Source organism: Trichoplusia ni, chromosome 2, assembly GCF_003590095.1.
Source record: "Trichoplusia ni isolate ovarian cell line Hi5 chromosome 2, tn1, whole genome shotgun sequence".
NCBI classification, from domain to species: Eukaryota; Metazoa; Arthropoda; class Insecta; order Lepidoptera; family Noctuidae; genus Trichoplusia; species Trichoplusia ni.
Window position 1 is genome coordinate 19,630,106 of NC_039479.1, and position 11,427 is coordinate 19,641,532.

General features: G+C 38.7%; 1 protein-coding gene across 2 annotated transcripts in view; it reads left to right on the forward strand.

The window, feature by feature from the left end:
* Positions 1-9,864, forward strand: part of LOC113508578 (probable phospholipid-transporting ATPase VD) — a 48,226-nt gene extending 38,362 nt beyond the window's left edge. Inside the window, exons 6-16 of one of the 2 annotated variants that reach the window (XM_026891702.1) lie at positions 847-1,053; positions 2,550-2,772; positions 2,892-3,136; positions 3,527-3,736; positions 4,011-4,101; positions 4,985-5,136; positions 6,732-6,855; positions 7,167-7,429; positions 8,609-8,796; positions 9,126-9,254; positions 9,764-9,864. In XM_026891702.1, the coding sequence (XP_026747503.1) occupies positions 847-1,053; positions 2,550-2,772; positions 2,892-3,136; positions 3,527-3,736; positions 4,011-4,101; positions 4,985-5,136; positions 6,732-6,855; positions 7,167-7,429; positions 8,609-8,796; positions 9,126-9,254; positions 9,764-9,824 (1,893 nt within the window). In that variant the 3' untranslated portion in view covers positions 9,825-9,864. The remainder of the gene's footprint in view (positions 1-846; positions 1,054-2,549; positions 2,773-2,891; positions 3,137-3,526; positions 3,737-4,010; positions 4,102-4,984; positions 5,137-6,731; positions 6,856-7,166; positions 7,430-8,608; positions 8,797-9,125; positions 9,255-9,763) is intronic. The other variant, XM_026891703.1, reaches the window with a different exon arrangement.
* The last annotated feature ends 1,563 nt before the right edge of the window (positions 9,865-11,427 follow it).

Consider the following 11,427-nt stretch of genomic DNA (forward strand, 5'->3'; position numbering starts at 1 on the left):
CTCGTGGATTGTTTTATTTTTTACTTTATGTCAACAGAAAAATTATTGCTTGCGTTTGGATGGGGAAACATTAAAATAAGCCAATATTTCAAATTAAATTTATCAACCGTTTTAATTACTTTTCAATTGTGACACAGCCCAATCTTCCTCGTTATGAATAGTTACGAATGTCCAATGTAATAATATTTATTTGTTTGCATCCATCGCTAAACATGTGACTAATCATACTACCGATTCACATTGCATGGGTGATATCGGTACATATAAGGATAAAATGACAATAACTCTGTTATCAGTCCTTCAACTAATTCACGAAACTGATGACTCATTTCGTACGAATAAATGCTAAAGATATGAAATCTTTAAATGACAAATAATTTAAACCCATTTGAACAGGTGTTTGCGATACCATCGATACGCATTATTTATTTAGTTGAGGCTATTGTTCTGAATTTTTAACTCCGTTTTAAGCAGGTTTTAGTCGATATTTAACATTTTAAGTCAGTGTTTTAAATAAAACCTATCCGAACCGATTTTGTGCTTTAAAGTTTTTATCGGTTGTAAAGTAGTTAGTTGTTTCTTTCCTCTTGGAAATTCCCACAAGGTTTTCCCTTAGGAAACCTGTAAAACACATAAAAATCCTATTGTCTAGAACCACTTAACGAACAAAGCCTCTCAATCATAACGAATAATCTATAATCTGGGAGTCTCGCCCATCTATAGATAACAGCGATTAGAATACGCAACTGTCTCACTGGGCAATGACCGTAAACTATGTTCAAGTTCAAGTCTTTATTTCTTTCATATAAGTAACATTAATCACTAAAACCTCCTTGTATGATGTAGTTGGCACGTTTCGAAGCGGAGAGTCCGGACGAGCTAGCGCTCGCGGAGGCAGCGCTGGCGTACGGCTACGAGCTGCGGAACCGCGCGCCCGACGAGGTGGAGGTGGGCATCCGCGGCGAGCTCACCAAGATGAAGGTGCTGCGGGTGCAGCAGTTCGACGCGAACAGGAAGTGCATGTCCGTGGCTATGAGGACGCCTAATGGACAGGTAACTATCATTTTAGGTGGAACATTCCCGTGTTCTGAGTAGGGGTGTCCCTGTGAGCAGATTTTTTGTGGAATTCCTGTGATACAAAGACTAATTTCCGTACGGGTTAAGTCGTGATTTGTTTTTTCAATTCAATAAAGACAAAGACAGGGATTCTTATCATCCGCGAGAGGGAGTAAATATGATATCGTTTTATGTAGTTACTTAAGGCAATCAGATCGCTTAAGAAATTTTTGTGAAATAAAAACAATTTTTATCATGGCCTACATTAGCGTACAGCGCGATGACGTCACGTTGCGTAGCGCGTGCCGGAGATCAAGTTCAAGTTCAGCAGTTCTTAATTCCTGTAAGCCAATTAGGGAGTCATGAACTCGGGTTTTACAAACAGACGATATGAAAATTCCTAATCATTTAGTTAAAATAGTCGCCAACGGATACAAAATGATGCGGTTATGAACAGAAGGAATATAGTTTGTATTCACAATGTTCCAACAAACTATCGTTTAATTAAAATTGTGAATTTGTGTTTTATGCTATCTAGCGGAATGTTTCCTTTCAGTGACCTTGCAACGTCGTCTGCCAAAACTGGCATAATATATTTTTTGGCACAGTTTCTTACGCCTCCAGAATTGCAGAATAATATTGAATTTATGCAACACTTATTTTAGTTTCTCGTTGTCCCGCAGAATAACTACCTATACATAATTAAATTATTAGAAAAAGAAAACTCTGATACACTTATTTGACGACTTTGAGTTTAGAGTTTAAAGGTTGTTTGTCCGTTTGTTTAATGTAACATGCTTATTGAAAGAGTTGATAAAATGATTATTCGTATTAATTAAACGCGTCCAACTCAAAATAAAGAGATATTATAGAGGTATTCAAATAATAATTTGACCAAGTGTTTAACCCTGAAGTACGCCTTGACTGATTGTTTTATAATTACGATTATTTTTCTATTAAATTCTATTAAAAATGATAAGTAAGTTAAAAATAATATGTGTAATTAAAAATTATACAAATAGAGACATATCAATATGTTTAACTACAATAATAGTGCTAGTTTCGTGTAATATACTTAGTTTGTTCTCGCTGTGTCATGGACAACACGGTCAAATGCTTTTGAAGGATCAATTCAATTGTTTTTGGCAGTCTTCATTTATTATCAATACGTTTTAATGGAACACCGCCCGTATCGTTGAAACGACCTCGCGAAATTTAACAAATATAATTTATTAAAAGAAGGCTATATCAATTAGAATGTGGCTATGCCCACTTGATAAACATGTACAATACATTACCTTATAAAGATGACACATGTTATTCTTAACCAATAAATAGCAGCGACTCACGAGGAAGGATAAATGACTTTTCAGTAATTAATATCTACTTTGATTAGTTGTTTTTCATTTAATAAGGGCATATAAAAGCTCGAATAATCACTTCGATTTATTTTATACAAAGATTCTTATTTATATATATGTTTTTACAACCAGGTGGTTCTATACGTAAAAGGCGCCGACACCACAGTCCTAGGAGCGCTTACACCGATGCGGGCCGGTTCAGCAGAATCGGCCGCTTACGAAAGAACCCGCTCCTTACTGACGGAGTACTCCCGAGCAGGTCTACGTACACTGGTCATGGCCAAACGTACTATGCAGCCGGCTTTATGGGAAGAATGGCTTGCTGGTCACAATCGAGCATCCGAAATGGGCGAAGGTAGGATTCCACATAAAATTGAGTATTTTACTTTGTCTGCAAATATTTTTGGTACTTGGACTACCTGTGATCTGATCTAAGACATCAACTATAAATACCACGGACTTTGTCTCCAACAGGTCGAGAAAAGCGCGTCCGAGACTCTCTAGCCCGGTTAGAAAGTGCACTGTCATTGGTCGGGGCTACAGGAGTTGAAGATCGGCTACAAGAAGACGTGCCACGGACAGTGCGAGCGTTGTTAGACGCCGGCATCGTCGTGTGGGTACTGACGGGGGACAAGCCGGAGACTGCCATCAACATAGCCTACTCCGCCGCGTTGTTCTCGCAGAGCGATAGGCTGCTGCATCTCATGTCGAGAGATAAGGTCAGTTATAGAATATTTTTTATTCAAATTTATTGGTAATACTCAGATGTATGTTCTGTGTTGCGGTAAATGTCATTTAACTTTTCAAATGTTACATTGTTTTAGTTAAACTGGACTAGTTATATTAAATATTTACATGCTTTTGAATATTTGTCTTTTGTCTCCTTAAGACATAGCTTTTTATGTAGTAACGAGAAGAACACTTAAACTTCTACCATCTTATGCTCACGCCAGCTTACCTGTGACACGTCGTATGGACTTTATCGGCTCTAAAAATTCCGGTCCCGTCACTACTATGTCGGAGTGACGAGATTGCTCTCGCAAGTCCTAATGGCACCATACTTGACTACGAGGTTGAGTGCGTGTAGTAACGTGTGTGTTGTTCCGCAGGAGCACGCGGAGTCGACCATCAAGAGCTACCTGTCGGGCGAGGCGGGCGCGGGCGGCGGCACGCGCGCGCTGGTGGTGGACGGGCGCACGCTGACGTACATCCTGGACCGGCGCTCGGGGCTGGTGACGCCCTTCCTGTCGCTGGCGCGCCGCTGCTCCGCCGTGCTCTGCTGCCGCGCCACGCCGCTGCAGAAGGCGTACATCGTCAAGGTCAGCTCCTTTAACCTGGTGCACTAGACCTACACCCAATTCTAACTATTATGGACCTACATTTCCCCCACTCCAACACCTATCTCTTATGCTTCACTTACCGTAGAGGTACTCTCATCACATTTTCCTCTCGAAATATTACATCCCCACGCTTTCCCTGCGACCTAATCCCATCTCACACTACCATTTCTTAATAATCGAAAACCTGATTACCTAACCTTACGTACCATACAACTTTGAATAGCCATAGTTTAACGAGTCATTTTGTTACTAGGCAGTGAAAGAGGAGCTGGGCGTCACAACGCTGGCGATCGGGGACGGCGCCAACGATGTGTCCATGATCCAGACTGCCGATGTCGGCGTCGGTAAGTTATGCTGTCTTTAAGCCTATTTGTAACGGTTTATTTATTTTAGTACTGTCTCTTTATTAAACTCTTTTAAACATTGAGAAGACCAGCTTTCCGGGTTATGTTACATTATGTTCAATTGTTAAGTAACTGAAATATCTTATCAGAATATCACTCTTTTCCTAACCTTGAAAGTTCCTTTAGCGAAATGTTAGAACAGTCATAATCATACGATTTAGAATAAATTATGTGTCAACTATGTAACAAAATCTTAAATGGTGTATGACCAAATCTTGTAATCAGTTCATTCTCTTCAATCACGATTGTTAGTCCAATGTAATGTCTTAATTATCTGATGACGTGTGTATCGCCTCCCTGGACACCAATGTCAACTATTTAATTAATATAATAATGCGTTCGCGTGATGTTGTTAAAAAAAGATAAAGCTGTCTCTGGTCACCTTGAATGCAATGTTTATTTTTAATTATTAAACTTTATGGCTTGTCTTTAATATCCTTTTAATTATTACTTTGACCTGCAACGTAATATAATAAAAACTATTTTACAATCGACTACGTTGGAAGGGAGGTGTTGGTTTTTATTACGTACTTAATACACCCCAGTACTCTTGAATAAATTTCCGATTAAATTTGTTTTTATGATATACTTGCCATTGTTAGTTGTAAAATAACTTACAGAATAAACCGCTAACCGCTAATCGCTATGAAAATAAAAAATCAGTTGTTATTAAGTAAAATTGATTTTGGTCATGTGTTATCTCAAAGAGAAATAAATGGATAAAATACTCGTCGGATAGACGAAAAAAGATAAGAAAAGGACATGCTATTTATTTGCTTATACTTCTCAAAGTCTTAATTAAAAATTGTAATAAATTTCCCAGGTATATCGGGCCAGGAGGGTATGCAAGCGGTAATGGCATCTGACTTCGCGGTATCAAGGTTCAAGTTCATAGAGCGACTGCTGTTGGTACACGGGCACTGGTGCTACGACCGCCTCGCCAGGATGATACTCTACTTCTTTCTTAAGAATGCCGTAAGTCTACAATAAATAATTAGTTTTCCAACTGAAATTTATAAACACGTTTTTCTGTAACATACTGTATAGTAATTGGTTAAGTTGCTAGCTTTTTCAGGGGTTGATTGAGTGTTGACTTAAAATAAAAGCGTGGTTGTCAGATAGTCCTACTTATATAATAAACGCGAAAGTTTGTATGTATGGATGTAAGTATATTTGTTCCTCTGTCACGCAAAAACTACTCAACGTATCCCTACTTTGGATAGTCAAGTGATTTTAAATATAAGACATGAAATAATTTCGAAAGCTTTTACATTTAACATTCTGAGGCAAGTTTCAATGCTATTTTTCATAGTAATAGACAATTAATGATATATCCCAAACTCATTATATAACGAAAGGACTATTGTCCTTATACTATATTAATCAAATTTAAGGGAAAATCCTGTAGTAATATGTATAACTAGCTGTTGCCCGCAACTTCGTCCCCGTGGGTAGAAGATATAAGTTATGATTTAGGTATACCTGCCCGGTTTTTTTCACATTTTCCATTATATCTTAGCTCCTATTAGTCGCAGCGTGATGGTTCATAGCCTAAAGCCTTCCTCGATGAATGGTCTATTCAACACAAAAAGAATTTTTCAATTTGGACCAGTAGTTCCTGAGACGCGTTCAAACAAACAAACAAACTCTTCAGCTTTATATATTAGTATAGAAGTATAGATTACATACGGAATTCCGGTTTACTGAAATAATAAAATAATGGTATCAATCTAATAACATCATAATTATGACATTATAATGACTACTGCCATAATAATAAACCGCTTATGACCGACATTGACTTGACAAAGCATTCAATTTGATTAATAATAATTCGTTGTAATTGTGTACTAGTATACCTGAACAATAAGTTTTGCTTTGAACTTTGACCTTTCGCATGCTAATCAAAGCCTTATTAGGTCATTGTCATTTGCTTGAAAACACGTAGTTATAAATTTGAACTCTAAAATTACCTAACAATGGATTGATAAATCCGAAGGAATAATGAATGAGTTTAAGATATTTATGGACTATACGTGCTAACTAGGCCGGTATCAAGGTTTAATAGCGCGCTGTAGTTCACAACCAAATGAAAATAATTTATATAAACTGGATGATTGGTCTAGTGGCTAGAGGCCCCGACTTGTACCGGAGATCGTGTGTTCGATTCCTACCCAAAAAAAATATTTGTGAAATGACCACAACCATTTGTTCTGAGTCTGGGTGTAATTTATTTAAAATATGTTTCAGTTGTCTAGTACGTTTACTTAGTTTGAGACTAGACGGCGTTGTGCCAAATATTTTTATATCATAATTCATAATAATGATGAAGTTACCAACCAAATTCAGATTTAAATTCGTTTTATTTTTATCGCCGTCTAAATACAAATAGTCTAATCTATCTATGAACGTCTGAAAGTGGTTTATGAAGATAAAAAGCTCTTGACTTCGACTAAATCGAACTCACCACTTACGGCCACATTTTACGAAAATTTGAACTTTACGGCTTAGCAATAAGGTTGATATTAGGATGTAGATTTTTTTATCAAGTGCATTTGTTTTGCCCTCAGACCTTCGTGTTCCTAGTGTTCTGGTACCAGATGTACTGCGGGTTCTCGGCGATGGTGATGATCGACCAAGCTCACCTCATGTCGTACAACCTAATGTTCACCGCGCTACCGCCCATCGTTATTGGTGAGTTTATGTAACTTGGCTATTGCAAATATATCGTTTTTGGAAGAAACTTGTGTATTTCATATTCGGCACTTATTTATTTTTGATCATGCCTTTTGTCCAGTTATACATGGCAAAAGTATTTTTACCAGCGACATATTATGTTACCATAATGTTGCAGAAAAACTATCAAACCTACAAATGTTCGTCCAAGAGGGATAGATAAAAAGTTGGATCTCAACTTGCTAATTATCATATTAGCATGATAAGATACATTTCCTCATACCAAATTACTCGAACAAAGTGTCTTAAATTTTCAACTTGCTCTCCAGGTGCATACGACCGCGTAGCTCCAGCGGCGTTACTAATAGAACGTCCGGGACTATACAACGCGGCGCGGCGCGGCCTCGCCTACCGCGCGCACTCGTACTGGGCCGTCCTGGTCGAGTGCATCTACATCAGCGTCGTCATCTTCTTCACCGCCACCTTCGCCTACTGGGACACCGAGGTCGACATGTGGTCGTACGGCGTCTGCTGCATGACCTGCTGTCTTGTCATCATGCTGCTCTACGTTGCTATTGAGACCAGGAGTTGGGTGAGTAGATTATGATCACTTTTTTGTGTAGTGTTTATTTATTTAAGCATGTGACTTGGAGATTTGTTTGAGAACGAAAGCCGACGGTCAGTGGCAATTGCAGTCGTTTTAAGTTTTTGAAGTCGACTATTCAACTTTTTGCTATTACTAATATAGTTATAATATAATATATTAGTTGCATTTTTCCTATCTGTCATTATTATTTTCGATCCCTGACGCCTAAGACAGATCGCAAAAGTAGGGGGGACAAAAAGTTGGAATTCTAGATGGTGACACAGCCAGAGGTTCATCCACACATAAATGATCAAACGTCTTTTTTAACCTTACCTACCAACACATACCATATTTGGAACTTAATAAGATTTTATACGTATCACGTGTACGCTTTGAATGAAAAGTGTAGACAATTTCAAACACGCGAATGACGCTGTTGCATGACATATCTATGTACATTAAAAAAAGGTTTTTATGAAATTATCTTAATTACTTATTATTTATTTATATAATTTATTATAATATGCTCACAAATATTTTTCTTGCAGCTTTTCCATTTAAAACTTGTAAGTTTATTGTTTGGGTGTGAAGACAAATGAATCAATTTAAACTACGTATAGATTTTATTGCATGTTTTTTATAGATGTCGCCTTTCAAGGTCTCAAGGTCGTGCAATATTGTTTAATTACTTTTTGTAATTATTGTGTTGCTTACGTTGCACCCTTCAAGCGTATGACTGTTTTGTGTAAATAATATCACGTTAGATGATTTGTTAGTAGATTTGCAAGTGTGGGGAGTGTTAAATTTTGTTAAAGGTTTTTCTTTACTGCGAAAATGTTTTCTTGTCAAATTATTTTGGATGGAAAACGATTTCGATGATCTTGAAAAACATTCTATCATATTCCCCAGGCATGTCTCAATTCGCAATCCAGGATCTAAAAAAAAAATACGTAGCAAACACTGCAACCAAATCCAAGTAAAACTTTTGCACATTCCATATAAGCGACGTTATTATATCGCAAGCTAAGGACAACCACAACCTATCGTCACCTACAATTTTATTACTCAACTACGAGGCATCTAGCTAGATAAGATGCAAAACAAGAGGTACCCAACAATCTTCTGCGTCTAATGCTATTGTACATTAGTAATATATGTAGGCTTTACACTATAACATGTTTCCAGACGGTGATCCATTTGATGGCGCTGGCGGGCTCGTTGATAGCGTTCTTCATTCTGACGCTAGCCTTCCAGTCCATCCCGGGGTCTGTCCTGAACATGCCCTCCACGTACCACGTGATGCTGCACGCGATCCAGCAGCCCGTCTACTGGCTGGTTGTCGTCATCACCACTGTGGCTGCTTTAGCTCCTAGGTGAGTTAAAAATCCTACTGATATTATAAACGTGAATGTTTGTATCAATAGGTGTTTGATCCTATTTAAAATATATGATTCTCTCGATGAAATGCATTAAATTGTTTTCGATTATTTTTTTTCGTTTTATGAATACATTTGTATATTGAAGCGATATTTTAATCATCGAGACACTGAGACACTAATAGCTTATTAGGAATAAATTATTAAGACAATAATACATAGTCTTCCTATCCAAAAATGTCATCAGGAAAGCAAAATTTGTATAGGAGGACCAAACTGCTGTCCAAATATGAATGTTTTGTGAAGAGTTGTTGCTCCCCCGGCAGGCTGGCGTACCACGGTATCCGCAACTCGGTGCAGCCGGGCACGCTGGGCCGCGCGGTGGCCGCCCGCCGCCGCGCGCGCTCCTTCGCCGCGCACTACCGCTCCGCGCCGCCGCACGCCACGCTCTACCGGTACACACACACTACACTACACATCACCACACACATGTCATCTAATCAACTACGTTGCAGTTAATTTTGTAATAGATGATTATAGAGTCATGAAAATAGCAGCAGAATAGCCATCCAGAACAAAATATAGGACGACGCACGTATTCTTCAATTACAAAACGATAGCCTGAACACAGTGTCTACTTATTGTGTTGCACACAGCATTACGGTCCAGTAATGGGCCCCTGAAGTACTCCTGGGCTATGATCGTAAAATATTAACTATTGTTTAAATGGTCTCTTTCAATCTTGTGCCTTTTAATTAAAGAGTGAATAGAACTCGTACTAGTAGTAAAAAGTATTTATATTATAAATATTATTTCCTAACTATAGTGTATGCAACCTTATCAAAAGCTAACGTACAGTCGAAATTATACACATTTTTGTAAATCGTCAATGCTACCATAAACTGATATTTACTTAATTGCTTTCGTTGCCGGCCTTTGCTTAAGAAGTGTCTGTCTGGTCTAGCAGCGCGACTGACGAGGATGGTTTGGCGAAGCCGCAACCTGAGGTGGTAGCCATCACTTGACGACGGGCCCTCGCCTGCCGCGCCGCCCCGCCCCGCCCGCCCGCCGCCCGGCCGCTGGCCCGCCTGCTGGCCCGCCTGCTGGCCCGGCCGCTGGCCCGCGTGTTGGCCCGCGTGTTGACCCGCCTGCTGGCCCGCTCGCTGGCCCGCCTGCTGGCCCGGCCGCTGCCCCGGCTGCTGGCCCGGCCGCCGCCCCGCCGACTACCTCCGCTGTCTACACTGAACCCAGGCTGTGATCTATCGATACAACTATTATAGTTACATCTAGGTATATTGTGCTTTACACTGCAAAGCGGGACCAACGCGCCCGAGTGACGCTAGCGTCGCCCGCGGCCGACTTAACTAGCATTTACCTGAGCCGCGCCGCGTCCGGACTCGCGGTCGGCTCGGGAAATATTTAATTATTAATTTGTACAATACAATTTGAATCTGTTTTCTTCGAAATACATTCTCTTTTTCTTTGTAAATATTTTATCGCAAGTGTTCAAAACGATAACGTATAACCTACCATATCATCGAATCGCTTCCGATGTTGTTAGTTACCATGATATATGTATAAATATTAATGTATCTGTGTATATATCAGTACTTAGTACTTAGGTCGCCGCGCGCCGGTGTCTCACAGATCTGCCAATGTTATTGATGTTATGTATAGTTCGTTAATTTTAATCAGTATTCTGTCATGTTTGTGTCATGGATTTAGATGCTAGAAGACGTATGTAATATATCTAAATTAACATTGCCTGGTGATACCCCGAGTGACGTCATGATCACAGTATCTTCTTGTCACCTCCAACACTACCAGGCAACGTGTCAGCTGTTCTAAATCCATGTCAGACATGACGCGTCTTCGAGTGTATGTTAACGAGAATACATGTCAATAGAACTTATGAACTATTATTAACTTATTTAAATTAATCTCTTTATTCATTTACTTTTGACATTTCTTAACTGACATATTTACATAGTTCGTATTTTCTATTGACATGGAATTTAATTGTGTCAATGTGTACCTCAGTATCTACAAAAATGTGTTCAGTGACTGCTCCATACAATTCGAATCTGAAGAACTCCAATGTTTAACACAACCCCTATAGTTAAAGGCACGGTATCATTAAAACAAAATAAATTGCTTATTTTAATCTTATAAATATATTTACAGCATTGAATGATGCCAATTACCACGTTTAAATTAAAAATTGTATGGAGCTACACCTCATATGCAATATCTCATAAACTATTTTTGTTATGCTTAGCCTGAATGCTGAACGATATTTATGTTTTTATATATTGTGCTACAAGAACAGCAACTAAACGAGAAGTGGAGTGCTAGCAGCTGTTTGTTGGTAATTAACAGTGTGGTGATATTACAGACTATGGTCTAACGTAGTGATAGATAAATTGTTCTTATGTATGTTACGTGTCTGTGTTCTGATGGATTAAAATACCTGAAAGCAAGCCTGTTTATGTCAAATAAAAATGAAGAACAGTCGGTTATTATCGATGCGGAATAGTCTCGCATAACTTGACCAAGACTTTAAATGGAAATAGTAACACAATACCACATATAGTGATATTTTTAAATCTTTTCATATCTGCAAAACAT